General features: G+C 43.3%; 1 protein-coding gene and 1 long non-coding RNA gene across 4 annotated transcripts in view; one reads left to right on the top strand and one right to left on the bottom strand.

The window, feature by feature from the left end:
- The window catches only part of PDLIM3 (PDZ and LIM domain 3), a 34,335-nt gene extending 32,336 nt beyond the window's left edge, over nt 1-1,999 (bottom strand). Inside the window, exon 1 of one of the 3 annotated variants that reach the window (XM_003899422.3) lies at nt 1,732-1,999. In XM_003899422.3, the coding sequence (XP_003899471.1) occupies nt 1,732-1,824 (93 nt within the window). In that variant the 5' untranslated portion in view covers nt 1,825-1,999. The remainder of the gene's footprint in view (nt 1-1,731) is intronic. The other 2 variants (XM_003899424.4, XM_003899423.4) reach the window with 2 other exon arrangements.
- A 12,079-nt stretch (nt 2,000-14,078) lies between these two features.
- Nucleotides 14,079-18,519, top strand: LOC103884843. The gene is made up of 2 exons (XR_002522332.2): nt 14,079-17,354; nt 18,417-18,519. It is a non-coding gene; the product is annotated as an uncharacterized LOC103884843 (long non-coding RNA).
- Nucleotides 18,520-25,337: the final 6,818 nt, after the last annotated feature.

Genomic DNA, 25,337 nt, shown 5'->3' with positions numbered 1-25,337 from the left:
TGATACGAATTAGTTATGAGTTAGAAATTCCAGATAGAATTGGTTTCCCTAATAATAATTGTCATTATATCAAATATATTTACCAATAGCTATTGTAGGCCAACTCTGGAATGTAAGCACTGATTTAAAATAAACATTTATAATGTCAACAACTCAAAATTTCAAGCATATCATTACTTATATTGACATACAATTATACTATAATAGCAAAATATTTCTTTTATAAATACCTTAAAAGATTTTCGTGACTAAATTATTTTGTTAGAATTTAATGATTTATTCTGTGTTAGGATTCAAAAGTTTATTCAATTTAAATAAAAACTATACTCCAGAAACTAAAAATATTTCTTACTAGATATAATGGAAACTGGTTTTTTTTTTTTTTTTTTTTTGGTAAATCTATAATAGGAATTGCTTGGCCCAGGTCAGTAAAGCATTTTCTGCTTAATTTACTCAGGAACATTTTTGGGGGTATGTTGAACAGTTTTCATGTTTCATATAAAAACACATGTCAGATGTGTTTATATGTTTTTGAAAAATGTAAAACAAGGCTTGAAACGTTCCATTGTATGCGTCTGTAGGATACATGTTTTGACATATTTTTAAAAGGATGTTGGTTCCCAATTCTCATAGGCATATACAAATAAAACAGAATTTAAAAGGTATTACCTTGTTCAAAATCTGTATGAGATCAATCAGATTACAACATATACATTTATAAAATATGGCATGAGAATACATGAAAATAAAGTATAATACTCTGAAACTAAAAGTATAATATTCTGGAAATTTACGCCCTTAGGTATTAAATGTTTTATATGTGACAACTGAAATAATACATTAATTTTCTATGAAGAAAAACATTGTTAGAAAAAAATCAACTAGACCAAATAATGCTTTAGAATTCTTCAAATTTACTGATAAGAGAGAAACCCTGAGGTTTTATTTTTACCTTGTTTTCTCATCATACAATAGAGAACACTAAGTAAAGCTTGATTTTGATATTAAAGCATTATTTTCCGTTTTTAGGCTGAGTGGTTTACTCTGCACCAGGTAAACTAAACTGCCACGTTTTCTTTGTAGCTGGAGTCAGAGGTTGATGATTGCTAAGCCAAGTTCTCAGCTTTGGAAAACATGTGTTCAAAGTGCCTGGAAACTCAGCAGCACGCATTAGGAACATTTCCCCTGTCTGGGCTGATAGGAGCTGCTCCAGTGTGGCCAACCCAGGCCCTGCCCCGCGAACAGCGCGCTGCTGAAGTTTTCATCCGGACGAGGAAAATGCTCAGCTGCGCGCCAGCTCCAGGGAATGCCCGGGGGCGCCATCCCTCGTCTCTCCCACCCGGGACCCATCATTTGTTACGGAAGGGCGATGGGGTGTGTTTTATTTCTGTTATCACATACAAACATTTAATACGTAAAGGCGAGGACGCATCGAGTCTGGCAGCCTCGCCTTCCCTGAGCCCAGGGGATCTCCTCGGAAAGTCGCTGCGGACCCAGAGGATGGGACACCTTTAGAGCGGACTTTTGTCAATCTCTGAGCCGCTCTGCAGCCACTTGACGGAGTTGCCGCCGCCCCCGGAGCTGGGCGCTGAAGCCCGGGACCCAGCAGCGCCCCGTCCGCCAGCCCGCGCGCGCTCTCCGGCCGCCCTCGGCCCCGGGGCACCCACCGCGTCCCCCCGGACGCCACCGGAGTCCCCACCTCGCAGCAAAAGCAAGAACGCCGACACCTACCCTGGTGATGACCAAAGGCTGGTTGAAGTCTATGCCCCCTGAGAGCCTGAAGCCCCAGGGCGCCGGGCCCGGGAGGACCACCGTCTGGGGCATGTCGCCTTCCTCCTGCCCACCGGGCTCTGAGTGTCCCCGCGCCGCGGGGCAGCCACTCCGCGCCGGGCAGCGTCCTGGCTGCGACCCGGGCGGGGGCGCTTTATCCCCGCTGGGAGTGACGTCACCGCCCCACCGTCCTCCCCGCCCCCTCCCACCCCGGAGAGCTCCAACTTTGGAAGCGAGAGCCGCGCCAGCCCTGCAGGAGTGCGCAGTCCGGCCGGCTGGGGCAGCCTCCCGGCCTCGGCGGGCGCGGGGGCTTCGGGTTACAGCGTCCGTCGCTCTCTTGAAGTCACACCTGTCTCCCTGTTTATCTTCTGCTTGGAGCGCGGCAGTACACTTTGTTGGAAGCGAAAGCAGTCAGACCACAGCTTCCATGCTTTCAATTAAAACGAGCATCCATCAATAAAATTCATAATTTAGCAATTTCGAGTGCATTAATATTTACTTACTACCTCTGCCACTTTGGGCAAATTACTTAACGTCCTTTTAAATTTTTATTTTATTTATTTAGTTTTCGTAGAGACCGGGTCTCCACTTTGTTGCCCGGGCTAGTCTCGAACGCCTGGGCTCAAACAGTCTTCCCACCTCGGCCTCCCAAAGTGCAGGAGAGTCTGGCCCGGGTCCTGTGGTAGTCTTGGTGTGGACTCAAGTATTTCTGGTGTTATGCGTTAGGATGTTGTGATTCCCAAAGGGAGAGGGAAGGATGAGGGAAGAGAAATAAGAAATGCTTTAAAAACTCAAGAACAAGGGTCTTGTGGACTTAATGCCCCATATGATAGGGTCGTATTGGTCTAGGAGGACAGAGCTGCAGCAGACTTTTAAGAGGGCAGTCTCTTTGGAAGCAGTTTTGAGACTGATGGAGAAAAGAGAAAGGAGATGCAGGAAGCAGTAAGCAAAGTGAACCAGCCTGGGCAAATGTAAATCACAAAGGTATGATGGGCATTACTTTGTTCGCTGTGGTGGATTACATAAAAGTCCCAGGGGATAAGCATCTAGTTCCAGACATTTCCCAGTGCCCCATCTATGCCGGACCATCGAGCAGCTGAATGTTCTATCTTCCTGCTGACTTTGCCTATTTGGGCTGAGGCTGTATCACAGGGCACATTTCTTCTGTCAGTCGCTGGCTCTGTCTGCGTGATACAAACATACACATGCACACACACAGAGGTCCATTCAGAGAAAAAAATCAGACAAGTCATTTGGTGTTGTGTAATAACAGTAATTGTTTTTACCTTACTTAACGAGCTGGCTTCTATAAACAGCTGATTTTTTTCTTTGCCTTTTCACTGTCCATTTTGGCATCATTTAGATGTAGCCGATATCTATACAATATCCATATAATATCTGATGAGTTTTATTTTTTTTTTTTTTGAGACAGAGTCTTAATCTGTCACCCAGGCTTGATGAGTTCCTCAGGCTTTGCAGAGAGCATGGAAAGCAGGGACATGAGATGGGCAGTTTTGCTACATCCTGCTCTTCACCGAGACCAGCAGGAAAGTGCTCAGAAGTGACTGTTAAGGTAGAGGTGAGAATAACTGGGAGGGAGTATTCTAAGGAAGAAGCACTGGCCCCATCCTAAATGGTCCTAGAAAATCCTGCTTTGGGTTTGGGTACTGTTCTAAGAAGAGGTTCTTTTTGCATGACTCTTTCGTTTGTTTTTTTGTTTTGTTTTGTTTTGAGATGGAGTCTCACTCTGTCACCCAGGCTGGAGTGCAGTGGCGCTATCTCAGCTTACTGCAAGCTCCGCCTCCCGGGTTCCTGCCGTTCTCCTGCCTCAGCCTCCTGAGTAGCTGGGACTACAGGCGCCTGTCACCATGCCTGGCTAATTTTTTGTATTTTTAGTAGAGACGGGGTTTCACCGTGTTAGCTGGGATGGTCTCAATCTGCTGATCTCGTGATCCGCCCGCCTTGGCCTCCCAACGTGCTGGGATTACAGGTGTGAGTCACCACGCCCGGCCTCATTTGTTTTTTCTTCTTTTTCCCTTTCTAAAGGAAACGGGGACAGTGTTAATAAGAATGAAGTGATCAACTCTCCTTGGGGTGTGTGTCAAGGTTCCAGAGGAAGGGATGTCAGAGGTGGATCTTGAAGGGTAAGAGAGTTTTGCAAGTGGCTGGAATTGGGAGGGACACAGGAGGGAGGACATTGAAAGCAGAAGAACTGTATAGAATGTGCAGTCAGAGGGAGGGAAGAAACTGATGGCCCATTAGGAAATGGCAAGTAACGTATGGATAGAGCCTAGCCCATTGGATAGAAACAGGAGACAAGGATCACAGTAGTCAGGGCCATATCAGTAGAGAGGATTTCATATGTTACAATAAGGTTTTGACTATCGGGAGCCTTTGAAGAGTTGTAAGCAACATGCATACTAATCAAATTTGCATTTACAAGCATCATTCTGGGAGGTGGGAGGCTGAATCGCAATTGAAGGAGATAACACAGGGCGTCCCATGAACAATTACTGCAACAATCCAGTGGAGGATATTGACTGGGGCAATGAGGATGGAGCAGTGTGGGCAGATATGGGAATCACATAGAGGTTAATTGGCACAATCTGGGGACAAATCTCACATGGGGGATTAGGGAGTGGTTAGGAGATTTGGATGGCTCCCAGACTTCCCCGTCGTGTTTTACATGAGTGGTGGAATTATGAACAAGGGGACCTGCACTAGCACTTTACTGCCCTGGGATAGAGCAAAAATCTGCTAATGAAGGGCTGGGAGGGCCTTTCATCATCCATAAACACGTGCCGTAGGCGCTCTTCAGATTTGTCTCTATGTCACACAACAGTCATTGCAAAGGCCGGCCGGGGGTTCTGGCTCCTCTTCCCAAGTTTTCTATACTTTAACATTTTAAAACTTCCTTCCTTCCTTCCTTCCTCCTTTTCCTTCCCTACCTCCTTTTCTTTCTTCCTATCTTTAAGGGAAGAGTATATATCTGTTTACATCTTGGGTTCCCTTAGCCAGCTAAATTTTTTTGTGCATTAAAAGACCATTGGTGGTTATTAGAAATGCAAATTCCTGGGCTCCACGCTCAGGAGATTTGAATTCAGTTGCTGAGGCCAAAATCCACTGTGGGTGGTCTGTGGACCACACATTAAGAAACAGTCAACACAAAATAGGATTAGACTTTCTTATACTGTGTCTTTTTATGTGCTGCTCCTCCTTTCTGGAATGTTCTCTTTTGTCTATCACAGCTCACCCTCTTTCCCCATTTCCTGGGAAGATTGACCATCTGTAGCTATATCAGACTTTCTCCTTGCTTAGTTCTTACATCTTGGCAACAGAACATGAAAGTCTGAACTTGGCCATCCTCCAGTTTAGCCAGTCACTTAGCAATGCGAGGTGCTGGGCTAACAAAGGAACAAGGCATGGATGTGGGTTTGGGAGGTGCACACTCTTGCAACATGCCTTTTCCACAAGGGCTAATTTTCTGTATTCCCAACCAGACACTAGGCTTCTCCAGGGCAGGGGCTGCGTTTCTTTGGAATCCACCACAACTGCCATCCCAGTGCTGGGCACTGAAGAGGTGGTCAGTGATTCCTGATAGGGAGAAACAGTTTTGGTCCTGAGATTTGTTGGACGAGGGAAGCTGACTCTTCCTTCTATATTTTCCTTCAACAATAGTCCTACCAAGAAGCACCTTCTGGCCAATTGCCATTATGCGCAGTGTTTGCAGTTTCTTCTCCCTCAGCTTCACCTTGCTATTGGTATATTTGCATATACTTGTTGGTCTGGCTGTGCAGATCAACTTATCCCAGGGCCAGGTGGGCAGCCAGCCAGCGCTCCCAAACCTTCCACACATTGTGCATGATTCCGTTTTGGGAGAAGCCTGTGTGATTTTCATGTTTTAGAGGACCTGGCGCTTGTGAAATCTCTCCTGGGGAGTTAGCCACACTGAATCCCACGCTTTGTATCTCTGCCCTCGGGGCTGGCAGGAGCCTATATTGTTTCATTCCCACGTCGTCACACTCCTTGGGCTGATGTGATGGTTCAGCTCGAGTTCATTTGGTATTCCTCTCTGAAATGTCACTGAGTTTTCCCACTGTTTGTTCTGAATTAACTAATAACAATCGAGAGAATCATTAGTATGCTGGAAACATGAACTGAGACATTGTGGGTGAGCAGCAAATTGGGGCCTCCTTTGGGCATCAGCTTCTGTTGCTGTGTGGCTGCCATTTCAGTACTAGTGCCTTTGCTGCGTTGTGAAGAAAGAGGGTGCACATGAGTGTGTGTGTGTGTGTGAGAGAGAGAGACAGAGAGAGAGAAGGGGAGAGAGAGAGAGAAAGAGAACGAGCCAGGGTGGGGGAATTTTCACATCTTCCCATTTGAGCAGCTTGCCTCCGGCATTTCCATCCTTACTGGATTGCCTTCCAGTTGGATTTCAAGCTGAATAAGGGCACGTTGCTTCTTGCCACTTCTTTTCTTGTGGGCTGATCATCTGGTTCTGTCTGTGAAAGTGAATTTGATGAGAAGAGCCACTGTGAAGTGTCAGGCACTTGAGATGTTAGTTACTTCTCATTCTTAAGACAATCTTGCAAAACACACGTGATCATCCCAGGATAGAGAGAGGGAGAAGATAAAGGGTTCTTGGAGAGTGGCAGAGCGGGACTCAGACCTGACTCTGCATCTTTCCCTGCTTCCCAATTATTTTACTGCTTCATGTTGCCTCTTAAGAATGCACATTTGCTAAGGTTTGCTGACCCTGGAGCCTCTCTCACAACCTCTATTCAATATTTGTGCAATGGTTTAAGCTCCTGAAAAGCCGGCAGCTCTATTCAGACTGAAGTTTCATTCTCCCTGGAGACTAAAGGTGAAGTCACAAAATGCTGTGGGAGACTCATCTGAAATTTGGAGTCCATTTCCCTCATCACAGCCTGATAATGTTGTTGTCTGGATCCTAGAAATCCCTGCTTAGATGTGCCTCAGGAGACCAGAAAGACCTGGTCTTTGGTCAATGGTATTTTGCTTGCTAGAGTTAGCTGGCCTCAGATTCTCTCTGGATGCACCTGCACATGTTTTTCATGGCACCGGAGAGCAATCTGAAGCGCCAGGATGCGTATTTGTAATAGAAACACATCTGAACCCATTTGTCAGTAACAGAGACCATGCGTTTCAGGGCTTTTTTTTTTGAGTCAGTTTATCATCGCTATAAAAACATTTCAAAGAGGAATGGAGTGCACAGAGGCCCTGGGGAGCAGTGCAGGGAGTTCTTGGTTCGGACGGCTGAATGGTTTGGACGGCTGAGTGCCTGGCCTTGGCTGAGTCACTCCTAAGGTCTGGAGTAGAGCACTAATGCTGCGTTTAATCTGTCACAGACGCCTTGGCCTTCTCCCTGAGCTTTCCCACCTGTTTGCCGCTGGGACCCGTGGCTGTCTCCTAACAAATAAAATGTGTGTGTTCTGTACTAGACATGTCAGTTAAGTCAAGAGAGGACTGGGTTCCATATATAGTCGTGTTTGTGGTGTTGAGTTTTCTTTTTTAAAAAATCCTTTAGCTAGAGATGAAAAATGAGGGAAATAACTAATGACTAACTACTTTATAGGGTTCGTATTTAAATGATATGGAAAATATTGTTCATATTCTAGGATAATAGGCTCAGAGTTCTCTTCAAGAAGAGACAGAGACACATTTTAGATTGGAGGAAAATGAGCATTTCTGCCCTGTTTCTTTTGCAGTTTTCTGATGACATTGGGAGGAAACGAACATTTTAGGTTTTAAGTCCTGGCCAGGTGGTGTGGTTAAAGTGAAGGTCAGGCCGGGCGCGGTGGCTCACGCCTGGAATCCCAGCAGTTTGGGAGGCCCAGGTGGGTGGATCACGAGGTCAGGAGTTCTAGACCAGCCTGGCCAACATGGTGAAACCCCGTCTCCACTAAAAAAAAAAAAAAATACAAAAATTAGCCGGGTGTGGTGGTGGATGCCTGTAATCCCAACTACTCGGGAGGTTGAGGCAGGAGAATCTCTTGAGCTCAGGAGGCAGAGGCTGCAGTGAGCCAAGATTGCGCCACTGCACTCCAGCCTGGGCGACAGAGCGAGACTCAGTCTCAAAAAAAAAAAAAAAAAAAGGAAGGTCTTCTGTCTACAGGAAAGCCATCTGCAGGAAAACACACTGGCTGAAACTTCCCTGGAATAGAGAAATCACTAAGTTTTAGGCATACATTGGATGTTCATGATCCAAATTAGAACCAAACTCAGTGAAGGCCCTGGGTCTAACTGGTATTAAGATTATTCATCCCTTGGATCCTGTCTTACCAGAATCTTCTGGATTTTCTCTGACATGCATCACTGGTGCTTCTTATAGTTCCTTGAAAAAGTCCCCCTTCTCATTGCTCTGACGTGGCAGTGAGTCCCAGGCTCATCTCAGTTTTGGAATATCACTGGGTGGTCTCATTAAAACCCACGCCCTTTTCTACTTAAAAATGGAAGCCTGCCCCTCCCAATTAAATCTATAGCTCCTTGTTTATTGTTTGCTGGACCTGAGATTCATATACTGAAGGGTCTGTTCGACTTTTTCTCTCAGAGGAACTCAAACTCAAACTCAACTCCAAAATTCCAACCTTATGCTTCTTTCCCTTCCTCTCCCCTCTGTTTTGGTGAAGGGCATCCATCCCCACAGTCGTCCCTCAGGGCTCAAACCTGAGTGTTACTTTCCACACCTCTCAACCACCGCAAGTATATAATAGGTCAGCAAGTCTCTTGGATCACATCGGCACCTTACTAGCCTCACATCCAAGTCCTGTGGACCACAGTGCTACATTACTCTCTCCTCTTTCCAGTTCTCTTGGATCACACGGGTACACGACCAGCTCTTGTATCCAAACCCTTGTCTCCATGCTGACTCTTTTAGTTGCTCTTACGGACTCTTGGTGGGGTGACCAGAAGCTTCTTCTCACCTCTTTCCTTGCCTTGGGCTTTACCCCTTCCCGTCCACCCTGCCTGCTGCTGCCAATGTGATCTGAAGTTTAAGTATCACTGAGTACCTTCCCTGTTTAAAGTTCCTCGGGGGCTCCCCAGAAGCGTTCAGGATAAATATCAGATGCCTTGGCTTAGTCCATAGTCCCTGAAGCTCTGTCTCAAATTGGGTCTGTAGCTTCAACTTCCACCACTTCCTGGACAGATGCCCTTTCTCCAGCCGTCTACAGCTCTTGTTCACAGAACTCCCCAAATGGCCTAGTGTTTTAAGTCCTTGACCATGATTCCTCTTTGGCCTGGATTCATTCATTCATTCATTCAGTCAGTCAGTCATTTATTCAACAATTGTTTGTGGAGCTTGTACTCTGTACCAGACACCCTTCCATTGATTCCTGCTCTCACAAAACTCACATTCTAGTAGACGAATACAGTAAACAAGCACACAGTGAATCTCAGATAGTTCTGGAAGTTATGAAGGCAATGAACCAGGGTCATGAGATCGCCAGTACTAAACAGTATGTGTGATGAAATTATATGAGATATGCATGTGCTCATGCAGAAAAGCAGCTAAGACCTCATGAGCTCCAGAGAGCTGCCCAAAGTTGGGGGGCACCAAGTGGCAGAGACAGTGGGCAAACATGGCGGTGTGGGTCCAGCGCCCACACACACGGCTCTCGCTTAGCACTTTATCCTGGGAGCCAGCCGAATACTTGGCACATAGTAGCCAAGTACCTGGGAGGAGGGGAAGATAAAATTTCCACATGTGTCCAGGACCATCTGAAGCCATTTCCCACACTTTAATTCACTCATATGGAATAATGTGTGTTATAAATTCGCCTTACGTGATCTATGGTGTTCATTATCAGGAAAGAAGGGTCTATTCCCAAAGGCAGGCTGTTGAGTTCAAATGTACCAGTAGATCCAATTTCTTCTTGTGAAAATACAGGTGGAGTAGATGAATATTTTTTTAAATAAACATGACACCAATCCATTAAAAAAATGGTGTATGTGAATCTGCAGGGGCTGCGTTAGACAGAGTTCTGTGGGAAGGTCTTCCTGAGAAGGGCTATTTTTCCAGAGATCTCAGCTGGGAGGGAAGAGCCAGGAGCTGTGAGGAACAGGGTATAAAGGCCCTGAGTCGAGAATGCCCTGAGTGTTTCAAGGGTGTTTAGAAGGCTGGCATGGTTGCAGTTTAGAGATTGAGGGAGAGTGTGGTAGAAGATGAGGAGGAAGAGACTGAATCGTGTTGGACCATGGAGGCCATAACCAGGAGTCTCATTTTTTATTTAAACGGGGGTGTGATGTGATCAGATTTATATTTCAAATAGATTGTTCTAAAATAACAAGTGTTGGCAGAATGTGGAGAATTTGAGGGACTCATATATTACTGGTGGGGATGTAAATGGCACAGCCACTACGGAAAACAGTTTGGCAGCTCCTCAGTAAGTTACCTCGCAGACTCACCATAAGATCCAGCAATTCACTCCTAGGAATGTACCCAAAATAATCAAAAACCGGTGTTCAAACAAAAACTTGTACGCAAACGTTCATGGCAGCACTATTCACAGTAGCCAAAAGGTGGACGCAACATAAAAGTCCATCGGTTATTGAACGAGTAAACAAAGTGTAGTGGATCCAAACATTGGGATGTCATTCTGCCATAGAGGAGAACGAAACATTTACACATGCCACGGCATGCGAGAGCCTTGAAAACATTACACTAAGTGAAAAAAGACAGACACGAAAGGCCACATATTGTATGATTCCACTTATATGAGTATCCAGAATAGGCAAATCCATAGACATAGGAAACAGATTAGTAGTTTCCAGGGGCTGGAAGGTGTGGGGAACAGGGAGTGACTATTTAATGGGTACAGGTGTCCTTTTGGGGTGATAAAAAGGTTCTGGAACTAGGTGGTGGGGGTGGTTGTAGAAATTGTAAGTTTACTTAATGCCAGGAATTGTATTCTTTAAAATGGTTCAAAAGGTCAATTTTATGTGATGTGTATTAATCAGCTTGGGCTGCCATACCAATATCTGGCAAACCGAGAGGTTTAAATAACATCTATTTGTTTTCTCACAGTTCTGGAGTCTCTTGTTTTCTCACAGTTCTGGTCTCACAGACCGAGGAGTCCAAAGTCAAGGTGCCAGCAGGGTTGATGGCTGGAGAGGCCTCTTCCCTTGGGTGGCAGATGGCTGCCTTCTCACTGAGAGCTCACGTGGCTGTGGTCTAAGGATGTAAAATGGGTTCAGCCAGCTTGCTAATATGCTAGTTCAGTCCTTTACTTTGCATTTCTTTAATTTCCGTTCTCCAACTAACAAACTGACTTGCCACAGATTATAAATTTCCTGAAAAGTAAACCATAAAGGGATTTAAAATCTATTTTAAGATGTGTCAAACATCTTGAAAAAAGTTAATGCTAAGTTAACTGCGGAAAAAGACAAGCAAAATAATTTGAACATTACGCTAATCAGCAGGTGAAATACAAAAATGAATTGCACATTTCCTTGAAAGCATGATATTTTTTAAAAAAAGAGGTGAAGTGAAGATTAAAAAGAGAAATTTGCATCCATAGGTGTCCTAGAGAAGCAACTGTAATGACTGCCTGCCACTCATGTGCCACGGGGTGATCTATTCGGTGGAGATGTGCTCTTTGTTCTGGGGTAATGCTGAACGGTTTCTCTCTCATAGGTCCAATGGAGCCCTCTAACTTATAATGCACTTAATTATATAGGGCTTCATTGGCATCGAGATGTCTTTTAGCTAAATATTTTTTGAAGGTATAATAGACAAGATAGTGATTTACTTGAGAGATTGGTGGGAGGCTTCCCAGGCATTCCTAGAATTGCAGACAGTTTCATTTTACAAAGCAGTTTAAAACAGAAGACACAGAATTCATCTGTCCAGGAGCTTTTAGTATTGCCTGGTTGTGGTGAAGAGGCCAAGCAGTGGCAACCAGGATAGAGTCCTTAGTATAATGTTTTTTTACTGGTCTTTTACTGGGGCCCTCAAATTAGAAAACATATCTCTACAGAAAGATTATCTAAGAGAGTCCTAAGATCCTTACATTGTTATACCCGGTTTTGAAATTGAAATTTAATTGATTATTGCAGTTTTAGATGAATTGTCAGGAACTTGGGATTTTTAAAATTGATATCATTATGTGTCTTCACCATCTTCTATTAAGGTTTTGATGGGTTATCTCAAGATTAGCACCCAGATTTTAATTTATTTAAAGAAAATTGTGGTGTCCCTTCTGGGGACACAGACAAACAAAACAAAGGAAAACAAAATAACCAGGTAAGTCAAAGTAGATTGCTCATACATACTGCAACTCAAGTTTTGCGTTTCTAAGTTTCTTCACCATTTGGCATGTAAAGATAAGGCCATTTCTCATTGTCTTCTAGATGTGGTCCCTCTTTGAAGTAAATACTCTCAATGAAAGAAAATACATATTTGCAGCACCCTGGAATTCAAGATCGTCTGGGCATATGTGAAGTACTTGTGGATCCACTGGGTACTAAATGGGTATTTAAATAAAGAATATTTACATGAGTAACCCCTTCTGAAGAAACCGATCCTAAAGGAAGATGTAGTAAGAGGTTGGATAAATACTCAAAACTGGTGCAAGTACATGGATTGGTTTAAGAGGGAAAGGGTTATTCTAGGGGTAGCTGGTAGTTATCATTTCAGATAAGCCATGTCAAAGCATTTCTGAGTCCCAAAAAATAAGTTATAATAAAATAATGAGAAAGAGTGGTGTTATAAAAATATCTGTGGGATTTGAGCACACATGCTGCCAGAAAGCTGGCAGTTTCGGAGCGCCCATTTCTCAGTGAGCACACCCTCAGCGTGCCATGAGGAGTTGTTGGGCACTGGTGACCTTGGAACATAAGTAGGTAGTAGACATTAGCAGTGACATCACTGCCTCTGGGAGTGAGCACATCATGGACTTGGCTTAGGCTTGTTGTCTGCTTTCCTGGGAACAGTTATCAGGATCAGCGACTTTAGCAGATAGTATGGTTTGAATGTCCCCACCAAAACTGACGTTTCATTACCATTGTGACAGTGTTAGGAAGTGGAGCCTTTGGGAGGTGATTAGGCCATGAGGGATTTACCTTCATGAATGGATTAATGTCACTATCATGAGAGTGGGTTAGTTATCTTGGGCGTTTGGACTTCTTTTTCTCTCTGTCTCATGTGCTTGCTTCTACCTTCTCTCCTTCTGCCATGTGATAATGCAAGAAGAAGACCCTCACCAGGTGCCAGTGCCATGCCCTTGGACTTCCCAGTCTCCAGACTGTGAGCCAGTGAACTTCTACTTTTTATAAATTACCCAATCTGTGTTGTTTTGTATAGCAGTAGGAAATGAACTAAGACATAGGCATAAGCAGGAGTGAGGACAGCTTCTCTAAGCAATGGTGGTTTTGACTTTATGATGTTTAATTTTATGTGTTCACTTCTCTGAGCCGTGGGATGCCTAGATAGCTGGTGAAACATTACCTCTGGGTGTGTCTGTGAGAACGTTTTTTGGATGGGATTAGCGTTTGAGTTGATGGACTGAGTAAAGCAGATGGCCCTCCCCACTGTGGGTTATCATCATCCCATCCACGGAGGGCATGAATGGAGAAAGATAGAATGAGCTGTGCATGACTGAGCTGGAACACTAATTTCCTCCTGCCCTTGCACTTGCATTCTCAGACCTTCAGACCTAGTCTGGAATCTTTGTCTTTGGCTCTCCAGCTCTAAGGCCTTAAACTATATCCCTGGCTTTCCTGAGTCTCCAGCTTGCAGATGTAGATCACGAGACTTCTCAGCCTTCATAATTACACCAGCCAGTATCTTATAATAAGTCAGTTAGTCTGTCTGTCTGTCTGTCTGTCTGTCTGTCTGTCTATCTATCTATCTATCTATCTATCTATCTATCTATCTCTCTGTATCAACCCATTCTTGCATTGCTATAAAGAAATACCTGAGACTGCATAATTTAGAGGTTTAACTGACTCCTGGTTCCACAGGCTGTATGGGAAGCATGGTGGCATCTGTTCAGCTTCTAGGGAGGCCTCAGGTAACTTACAATCATGGCAGAAGGTGAAGGGGGAGCCAGCACTTCACATGGCTGGAAGCAGGAGGAGGAGTGTGGGGAGGTGCCACACACTTTTAAACAATGAGATCTTGTGAGAACTCACTCACTATCACAACAGCAGCACCAAAAGGAAAATCTGTCCCCATGATCCAATCATAGCCCACCAGGTCCCACCTCCAACACTGGGGATTGCAACTGGACATGAGATTTGGGTGGGGACACAGATCCAAACTCTGTCTGTCTGTCTGTCTGTCTGTCTGTCTATCTATCTATCTATCTATCTATCTATCTATCTATCATTTATCAACAGTAGATATATTCACAGATGTATACTTGTGGATTGGCTTTGTTTCTCTGGAGAACCCTAAGTAACACAGATTTCATCCGGATTCATTGGCATTGAATCCAGATTCAACAGCTGGCACTGTTGGTGTAAACAGTTGTAGGCGCTGGCCCATGAAAGGAGACCATTGTGGAACACATGTGAGATACTCCTGGGGAGATAAAGGAAAACGGGGGAGGAATTCAAGGAGATTTGGGGTTCCTATAGAATTGTGGGGGCACAGGCAGTGTTTTAGTTTTCCATCTTTAATTGTGACCCTCTTTTTATCCCAGGTTGGAGCAACCAGAGAATAATATTTGGTTAGTTTGGACCAGTTCTCAGCTTAAATTTTTGATGTTTGGAGGTTTTAGGTGTTGGGAGAGAATCGATGAATAATTGAGAAAGACTTGCAAAGCATTCTTTTCCTTTCTGTTCTTTCAATCTTTCTTCTGTTCGCCTTAAAAATATCAAAAATTCCTTAATGCCAAGATTGTCAATGTAATTTTGTATTAAAAGAGCCTCTTATAAGAGTAAATGTTTCATTGTTTTTTTTTTTTTTCTTTCTACAAACGTAAAAAGAACGTAAGTGAGGATGAGTTTTATTGAGCCCTACAGGCCAGAGCCAACTAGATAGATCCTTTAAGAAAAGTTCATGGTTGTTACTTTGGAAGTTGGGCATCATTACTTTCCATCCTGTCATCTGCTCCTCAGTGGCTCAGCTCCATGTTGATCATTAGACTCAAACATCACCTTGGAGTCTGGCAAACAGCTGCCCAATTTGGTTTAAGGCTAGAGTCTTTTCTGGCAAAGAAGAAGGATCTGCTCATTCCAGAAGAGTTGGTCTGGAGTTAAACAATGTGCATGTCTGCCAGGTCTGCAGAGATCAGATTGAAGGCCAGCAGGATACCTAGCCTGTGAGCTGGCCTGGAGGGTACAGGCAAGGCCTATAAATTCAAAAGCCTGGATGCTAAAGGATTAAATGTTGAACTCTCAAGCCAGCAAAACCCAGTCATGGAACAATTGCATAGTCTTGGATCTTGGTGTTTTGTATCATTTCAGCGTATCATTGTATCCCCTGAAAATACTTACATACTGCAAAGGTTAGGCATAGCCTGGTCTTAAAACCCCCTGTCCATACATCATACTTAATGAAAATAGTAATAGTAATAGTAATTTATTATTGCTACTAGAAATATTTTGAATAATATTGTATTAAACTAGCTATGATGGTTAATATTAAGTGTCAACTTGATTGGATTTAAGAATGCCTAGAGAGCTGGTAAAGTATTATTTCTGGGTGTATCTATGAGGGTGTTGCCAGAGGAGACGGACATTTGAGTCAGTGGACTGGGAGAGGAAGACCCACCCTTGATGTTGAGCTCTCAAGGCTTTCGGACTTGGACTGATGGATGCATTACAGGCTTCCTTCCTCCTCAGCTTGTGACGAACTACGGTGGGACTTCACCTTGTGATTGTGCGAGTCAGTTCTCCTTAATAAACTCCCTTTCATGTATACATAGATCCTACTAGCTCTGTCCCTCTGGAGAACCATGCTACGTACTAGCCATTACACAGCCATTGTGAGTCTACCAGCTTCTCACTTATTTGATTGTCTCATAAACTCCCACGTGTCTAGCGTTGTGGAATGGCACAGAAAAATGGAACAAGAAATGACATTTTCTGACTTTGAGAAGACAAGATATGCTTTAGAAAATAACTGGAGTATAATACAAGGGTAAACTGACTGTTAGAGGTTCCAAAAGTTGAAGACAATTCTGACCAGAAAAAAATTGTATGGGTGGGAAATAGTCAGTGAGACAAGGGTCCCTGAATGCTTTTGCACGTCATGAGGAAAAGGTTTAGTCTTAGCTGGTAGAGAAGAGAGGATTTAGCTTTGTAGGCTGGTAGCAAAGATTAATTAATTTAAGCAGAAGAATTCATTGCCTGGAATGGAGGCAGGGCTGAAAAATCTTGGAGAAAATATATGTTCTTAAGCAGATGGAACTGATGAAACAGGCTCATAGAAGCGACTGTGGAACAATCCAGACACGGAGAAAGAGTAAGTGCTGGTACATCAACTTCAGTGGTGCCGATGAACATGAGGACAGCAGAAATACCTTGAAGATGCAACAAAGCTTAGGTGTGCTGGGGACCTAGCTTTGATCTTCTGGACAAAAGCAGTGATCACAGAATAGCTTGGCACATAGAATTAGAAACTGTTGATATTAGGAGTAGAGTTGAGTCTCTACAGAATAGCTTGGCACATACAATTAGAAACTGTTGATATTAGGAGTAGAGTTGAGTCTCTGGCATCATTGCAAGTAGCAACATGCTCGGTGGGAAAGGACTGTTGGAATCTCAGCCACGTTCCCATTCTCAGAGACAATATTCTTGGTCATTTTCTTCTTCAGTCCTCCGTTACCTCCAGCATGTTTTGTGCCTCTGAATCTGTGTTCCCCTTTATCCCTTGAGGGCCCTTGTTCTCCTGGAGAAATCTTCCTCATCCTTCAAAAATCACTTCTCTAACACCCCAAAGAAGCTCTCACTCTTCTAGGTTAGTATTTTTACTTTGTGAATAGCTTGACTTTAGCACTTATATTTGATTACATTTAGTCATTTAAATGTGGATCTTTCACCCCAGATTGTTCGTTCTTCAAGGACAAGGGACTATGTCTTATTCATAGTAAATGCAGGGTTTGGGCTTAGTCTTGACTTTGAATCCCAAGCAATTTGCAATTTGCTACTAACTTGCTCTGTGGCTTTAAGAAACATGATTAATTTCTCTTTACCACATGCCCTTCTTTTGTAAAATAAGGCAAATAGTATCCACTTAATAAGGCTACAAATTAAAAACTAATTAAGATAATGTATGAAAGGACCTGTCATCGTGATTGGTTCATAGAAAACATTAATTTTTTTCTTCCTTTCTCACTTTTGATATATCTAGGCTCAGCACAGTGCCTTATGTATAGCAGAAACTCAATAAATTTCAGTGGAACTTACAAATGTTAAAGTTTACTGAGTGCTTACCACATTCCAGGCACTGTTCAGAGCTCTATAGATGTATAGTAACTCATTCAATACTGTCCCTAACAGCATGAAGAAAGCACCATATGCCTATTTTATTTATGAAGAAACCAAGACATAAAAAAGCTAAATACTTCCTCGGGGAAGCCCAGCAAATAAACGGCAGAGGCAAGATTTGAATCCAGGTAGGTACGACTCTGAAGTCCATGATTCTATAGGTCGATTCTACATAGTTACATAGGATGTTGAATCCTCCGAAAATTTCCTGCTGGTGATGATCTAGTCCATTCAGAGAGTACCAAGAGCAGAGTTGGCAAATGGCTTGAGCAAATCCCTTTCTAGTATACTACTCCAAGGACTTCTGAGTTGCTCTTACATTTTTTAGGAGAAATTATTTCCCGTGAAAGAAAAGATCCAATTCTGTCATGGCACCCCTTCACTAGGGTGCACATCCATTCAAATTAGCTGATGAGTTGACTAAGGAATATATTCATTGGAGTCCTACCCAGAATTTGCTTCATTCTTGTCATGCAGTGGAGGGTGGCCCTTGAAGCATAACCACCACCACCACCACCACTGCCACAAACCACCGTTGGTGGTTTTTTCCCCGTCCAGGGGATGCTTCTATTGGCAATGCTGTGGAGTAAGTCCTGCTGGAGCTCCATTTTGCAGCTGAGAAAATTGGAGCTCATGGAGGTAACTAATATGCACAAGGTCACACAGCCAGCAAACACTTCTCCCCAGAGCTATCTGACTCAGGGCCTTCTCGGGCATCCAAGAGCAACATAATTAGAGAAGCCGATAAGGGTTCCACAGTGGCTGGTCCTTGGCTCACCTGGAGAGGAGTGCTGAGAAGATACGCCATCCGTCCTCCTAGGGCTGAGCTTTTGCAAACTACCTTGGAGAAGGAAACAGAAGAAAAACTTTCCCCTGATCTGAGAAATGAGCATTTCTAGTGAAAAAAGAAAAACAGTGCACTATAGAAGTGTTCTTTTAGTTATTCCTGATTTAAATTAGTACTGAATTTTGGTTTGAGCAAAAAAATGATTTAATGACCTAAAATTGTAGTTACCCTAAAGTCAGATTTGTTTTCTTTAAGAAAAGTTAGGGAGAGCTTCCAAATCACTTCATCTTCTATTTAAAGGGGAAGAATATTTTTCTATAATAAATTTCACTTTAGAATTAAGCAATGGGACTACAATACTTTCCTGTTTCCCTAACTCACTATGCGATTTTTCCATTTGCAGGGAACCAGAAGATGAATTTCTTTGTAGGAAATGGAACGTTGTATAAATATTTTCTAAGAACGGGCATGCACAGACAATATTAATTAAAAGTGATGAAATAGTATAACCTTATGACATCTAATTTTGGTTGTGTGTTAGTGTGTTGATTGATGGAATCCAATTTCCTTTTTACTTTATTTGAGCCATCTTATGGTTCCTCAGCACAAAGCTTGGAACTGAGCAAACATGATAAATAAGACTAATGTGCACAGAGCACACATTCCTTCTAAGCTGGAGAGGACACGCACCCCTTTTTTCCCCCTACGTGGCCAGCTAAGCACACACTGTACTTGAGAATAAGTCAAGAATAAAATCATAAACTTTGAGTATGCAATGTTGAAAAATAATTGGTATATTTGAATTTTCCCTTAGAAAAGATTGCATGAGGAGTTGGTATTGATGCTCAGCATGGAAATGACTGTCTCTCTTCCCCAGTGAAGCTCTCCTTGCTGCCCTCCCTTTCCTATGGGCATTGCTGTGCTGCTGGGCTTAGCTGGATGGAGACCCCTTCAGGGCCATGTAATTGGGAGATAGGAGGCAGGACATGCTCCAAGCTTTCTAATGTCGTTGTTTTCACAGCTCTTGGTGACACGTCCATCCACTCCTATGTGTAGCCATTTTCATTTTAGCACATACACTGTGACAGAGGTTGGGGCAATGAGGTGTCCACATCACCTGCACCCTTGCCCCAGGACTCGCAATTCCTGCACTGCCAAGGCCCTACTGCTGTGTCCAAATCCATCCTTCAGACCCCTTTGCCCCATCATGGTGATGAGTGTCCCTATTGTCCTTTTCCGTCCTTGGATCTCACGTAGGGTTATGCTAGTTCATGAGGCATATTTTGATATCTTCGGCCTTTCAACAGAAATGGTCAGGTACTTAATCTGCTTTCTTCTAGGTCTTCTGCCTCTTTGCAAATTCACAGTTGCAAAATGATGCCTGGAGTCAGGGCAACACCCAGTGGCCTCCGTGGCTGGAAGGCAGAGAGACAGGCTGATGGAGGGGAACGTCCATCTTCTCCATCAGTGGTATTGGGCTGAAACTCTTGCGTTACTCTCCATTATGAGAGGATAATGAAGGGATTGACTGAATGCCATACACAGGGCACCTTACTTGAAGGTCTCTGTGTCTGCCCTCAAGAGTCCTCTCTGACTAGATTCCATGTATTTCTGTTTATGCATGGGAAACTTCTGCAATTGCCATGAGGATTTGTATATGGATGTTCGTGATTCTAGGGGGATTTGCTGCGAAGCACCACCTCTAGAGTGGGTTCTGTCTCTCTCCTGACCCCAGGGTGATGCCTTCATGACGAAGTGATACTTTTTCCTGGAACATTCACTCATTGTCTCCTTACTCATGAACCTGCTGCTCTGAGGGTAAAATTTTGGTTCTCAGTTCTTAAAAGCATTTTCTTCAATGTTTCTGTCCTGTGCTTTTGAGCAGAACCACGTCTGGTTCTGAGCCGTCATAGGGAGTGCCCCCTGCCTATGGAGGGAGTGTGGTCAGTGCCTGCCCTTCAGGATTGGAGGTGAGCTGCTGGGAACATGGCATCATTCCACAGCCAGAGAGAAGTTTACTTAGAAAGTTGCCAAACAGCTTTAGAAAAAAAAAAAAAAAATAGACCAGGCCTTGTGGCTCACACCTGTAATTTCAACACTCTGGGAGGCCAAGGTGGGAGGACTACTTAAGTCCAGGAGTTTGAGATCAGCCTAGGCAACATAGTGAAATCCCTGCTCTACAAAAAGTGGAAAAAAATTAACTGGGTGTGGTGGTGCCTGCTTATAGTCTCAGCTACTCTGGAGGCTGAGGTGGGAGGATTGCTTGGGCTCATGAGGTCAAGGCTGCAGTGAGCTGGATTGCAGTCTAGCCTGGGCAACAGAGTGAGACCCCATATCCAAAAAAATGAAGAAAAATAATATTTAGCAAGGATAAAACAGTATTAGCTCATCAGCACCAGTGATAGTGAAGCATGTTGATGAAAAAAGCAAACTCTGTAAAACATATGAAGAGGTTTATTCTGAGCCAGTAGGAGTGACCAGAAATTACAGGCAAAGACATAAATTCATACATGGAAGGTGCACATGGGTTCAGCCTAAAGAGGCAGGATATCTTGAAGAGGTGGAGACTTATAGGTTATAGGTGGAGTCAATGATTTTCTAATTGGCAATTGATTGAGTTGGCAATTGGCTGAGTTAAGCTTTGTCTAAAGGCTCGAAGACAGCAGAAAGAAATGCTTAGTTAAGATAAGGAGGTTATGGAAGCCAAGGTTCTTGTCATGTAGATGAAGCCTCCAAGTAGCAGCCTTCAGAGAGAATAGATGGCAAATGTCCCTTTTAGGGCCTTAGCATTTCAGACTCTTAGTTAATCTCTCCTATATCTGGGAAATCCTCTGGCTGGGAAAGGCCTGGCTGCATAAATGGAGATTCTTTCCAGATGCAAATTTCCCCCTCGAAAGATGGCTTTGCAGGACCATTTCAAAATGTGTCCAATAAAGATATGTTGGGGGAAAATATCTTTATTTTCCTCAGAGCCTGTCTGCCACGTGGTGCTACACCAGAGTCCGGTTGGAATTTGGCATCTTAATGCCACAAAGAGTCTTCTTTAAGTCTTAAGATCTGTATTTTAATGTTCATGCTGGTCAGTTTTCCCTAAACTCCAAAAGGCCGGGGAGGGGGTAAGACCAAGTATGCCAGACGAAGTATGCCGGATGAAGTATGCCGGATGAAGTATGCCGGATGAAGTATGCCGGATGAAGTATGCCGGATGAAGTATGCCGGATGAAGTATGCGGATGGTATGCGGATGAAGTATGCCAGACGAAGTATGCGGATGAAATATGCCTATAGCCTTCTTTCACGCAATGTGGGCGAAATCGGTTTCTCCAGAGTTCCTCAGGGTTCTCTTGGCCTGGAAGTCTATTCAGTCTGTTGAGGGGGTAGGATTTTATTTTTGGTTTACGAACATAAGCGGTCTAAGGATTCAGGTGCTCCTTGGTGTGTTTTGTGTTAGCTGCTTAGAGAAGAGCATGTGAGTCCAGAATGGAGCCTAGTTAGTGATGGATACAGACACAAGGGGCATTGGTGATAGAAATATGTCACCTAGTGCCTTACAGTGTCACCGAACACTGACCTCGGCCTCCTGTGATGAGCAAGGAATGGCTGCGTGAAAGGCTGCTGAAATTCTTTGCTTTGCTTTTGCTAATAAAAATCATATTTAAAGTGTCCTAGATATGTAAAAAGATTCTATGGGGAATTGTTTCATAATAAAAAGAATGGTGATCACATGCAAACATTCCTAATTTATTAACTACGATTTTATAATCAACATTATTGAGGTATAATTTACATACAGTAAAAGGCATCCATTTACAGTGCACAATTCGGTTTATTTGAAGTGTTCAATTAGCTGAGTTTTGTACACACCCATGAAGTCACTGCCAAAATTTAAGAAACAGAATATTTCCATTTACCCTTGAGAGTTTTCTTCTGTCCTATTGAAGTTTTTATCTCTGTCCCTGACCTCATGCAACCACTGATCTTGACTCATCTGCTTTTTGTCACTGTGGACTTAGTTGCATTTTCTAGACTTTTACAAGTAGTATGCAGTATAGACTCTTTGTGTCTGACTTTTAAAATCTATCATAATGATTTTAAGAGTCACCCGTGTGGTTGCATGTATCAGCTGTCCACACCCCTGACTCTTTCACCATGCTTTTTTCTTCTGTTAAGTACTATTCTTTCATATGACTATAACACAGTTTGTTTATCCATACCTATTGATGAGCATCTGGATTGTTTTCGTTTTTAGTTATTTTGAGTAATGCTTCTGTGAACGTTCATGTACAAGTCTCTGTGTAGATTTATATTTTCATTTATTTGGGGTAAATACCTAGGAGTAGACTGACTGGATCCTATGGAAGGTATATGTTTATCTTTATTTTTTTTTTTTTGAGACGGAGTCTTACTGTTGCCCAGGCTGCAGTGCAGTGGTGCGATTTCTGCTCACTGCCACGTCCCCCTCCTGGTTCAAGCGATTCTTCTGCTTCAGCCTCCCGAGTAGCTGGTATTACAGGCACACACTACCACGCCCAGCTAATTTTTGTATCTTTAGTATCTTTTGTATCTTTAGTTTCACTATGTTGGCCAGGCTGGTCTTGAACTCCTGACCTCAAGTGATCCACCCTCCTCAGCCTCACGAAGTGTTGAAATTACAGGTGTGAGCCACTGCACCCGGCCATATGTTTTCCTTTTTAAGAGACTGCCGTAGAATTTTTCTAAATGGTTGCACCATTTTGCACCCTCACTGGCAGTGTATGAGAGTTCTAGTTGCTCCACATCCTTGCCAACATTTTGCATTGTCAATTTTAAGAAAAGTGTAAATTCATGCAAATTGATGGTTCAAATATATATAATTATGTATATTACTAATAATACTGGAGAATTTTTGTTTTTTAGTGACTGAAAAAGTTTTTGAATTTCCCCTTTTCTTTATGTCATGTTAAATCAAACACTTAGGAAAGTAAATTTGAATTCTTAAAGTCATAAGGACCTTTTATCCTATTATAGCTGTGGTTAACAAAACACACCACTTTTAGTATCCTGGCAGGGAAAACTTTATTTCTTAAATATCTAAATTACAACTAGGGAGAAAAAAGAAAAGGAAAAAACATTGATTAAAAGTTGTATAGAGGAGGCAGCTTAGGTTGGAATGCGGTAATTTCCACCAGAGTCCTAATTATGTATGGTTGTGTTGCTGCTCTCAAACCATAGCACTGCTTATAGGTTTCATAGGCTGGCACCAAGCTGAACCACACCACTCTTGCTAACCTCTGTGATGCTTTCTCCAATTTTTCATTCTCCACTGTGACTTACTCTGGGCACTGTAACAGTCTTGCAGAGGACTGAGGGTCCTGAGAAGTTGACAGTGGCTGTGACCGATTCTCTAGCTTGCCTGGAGGCCCCGTTGTTGCCCGTGACTGCCTGGTCTGTGAAGTTATCAGCAAACAAAGCAGCGGTCGTGGGGTGGAGGGGAAGGCTGGGGAGAAGGAAGGCATGGTTGGGGTGGTCACCGAAACACCATCTGGCTCTAGCAAGGTCACGGGGAAGTTTTGAGTGCAGCTCCAGCAGGACTTGAAGGATGTGTGGGGCTCCACTGTAAGGTGAATGAATGTGCAAGAGTGGAGAGAGAAGGAGACACAAGGAAGAGAGTGAGAAAAAAAAAGAAAGAAAAACTTTATGACCAAAGGAAGAGTTTTTTTCAAAAATGAAAATGAGATGCAGCAATTTCTTTGTTTGTTTGTTTGTTTGTTCTAAGGAGCGAAAAGTTTACTAGGCAAGAAAGAAGGAAGAAGAAAACAGCTTCTTCGTACAGAGACACAGCTCCTTCGCAGGGAGGGGGAATTCGAACAAAGAGAAAACCCCCAGTTTCCCTTTTTTATAGTTAGAATAAAACATATTCACTGATAACCTCTGCATACTGTTGCAATCGCATTTTTGGAGGGGGAGTCCCAGCACCGTCGGAATGATCCATGGCACCTGGATGTTTCAGCCCATCAGTGCGTCCTCACCTAAAGCACAGCATGTGTGGGGTGGCAACTGGGTGAGGGGGAGAATGAGCCCTGGGGTTAGACCAGGAGCCTGCCTCTGAGGCTTTCTGACCTCGACCTCCCCTGGGCCTGTTCCCTTATCTGTTGTGCTGCGGTGATAACGCCCGCATCACAGGGTTTCTGTGAAGATCAGAATGAGACAGTGGGCACTCATTAAAGCCTCTGTGTTCGTAATATATATTTTCACATTTGTCAGTTTGTTCATGAGAGTTCGGTTCTGAATAATCTCTCTTTATCGTCTGTCTTCAAGAGCATGATGGGAATATAGGATTAGAAAAACATTTTTCTCTTGGGGATCTTTTACTTCTGTTGTTTTGACTATGAGCAGCCCTGATACTTGTACATAGGCAGTGCTCGAAGGAGAAAGATCTGGGCTCACAAAAGTTTAATCCTTTCCGTTTAATGACTGTAGCTTAGCATATTTTAGTTATCATCATTTTGGGTTTCATACTATCTGGTCTCCCAGAATTGCACCAAACCTGTCCTGCCCCCTGATAGTCTCCATAATTTTTTCGCCAGTAAACCCTGTAATGAGTTTTGTTACTAGGATGCCTGATGTTTCCATGCCTACAAGTCCTGTTTTCCAAACTGGCTGTTCTCAGGCTGGCAAGAGTGAGCTGATTTCACTCCAGAAACATTTTAAACTTCCTGAAAGATTAAATGGCTATGAGCACTCCCACAGAGCCTCTGCAATGTTCTTTGTTAAGGTCAAGGTTCATGCTTTCTTTACCAATTTGATGATTTTTCTGTAATTCTCTGAGAGGTAACGTCCATCTGAAGCTATTCTGTAGCTGCCAGTCTAAAGCCCATTTTCCTACTGTCTCTCCTTCCTTCTAATGCTTCGATCTCCAGATACTTTGTCAGTGATTCTGGCTTCCAGAATGCCTACCTGTTCTAGGGGAACATGGAATCTGTGAACAGCCTTGGACATGCTTCCCATGGCGTTTGACACTCAAGGCTAAAAATAGCAAGATGAAGCCTGAAGCATTCTCCAAGGAAATGAAATTGAACCACGTAACTGGATTATTCTTGGTTATCTTGCAGATATCCGCGTGACCAGACGTCTACAAATGGTGGTGAGATCATTTCTCGTCGCCTTTTAATCTGTTGGCAACTCACTTCTGAAAACATCTTCAGTTTTTTCTTTTTTCCCCAGACCAAGGGCAGCCAGCAATTTTGAAACTTTGCATATTGGATTGTCATTGTGACTTCCACATGTAATTTTGCAAAGTTCATTTTTCTTTCTTTCCTCATTTCAGGCGTTTTTTTTTTTTTTTT

Source organism: Papio anubis, chromosome 3, assembly GCF_008728515.1.
Source record: "Papio anubis isolate 15944 chromosome 3, Panubis1.0, whole genome shotgun sequence".
Lineage (NCBI taxonomy): Eukaryota > Metazoa > Chordata > Mammalia > Primates > Cercopithecidae > Papio > Papio anubis.
This window is presented reverse-complemented; position numbering and strand designations above follow the sequence as displayed.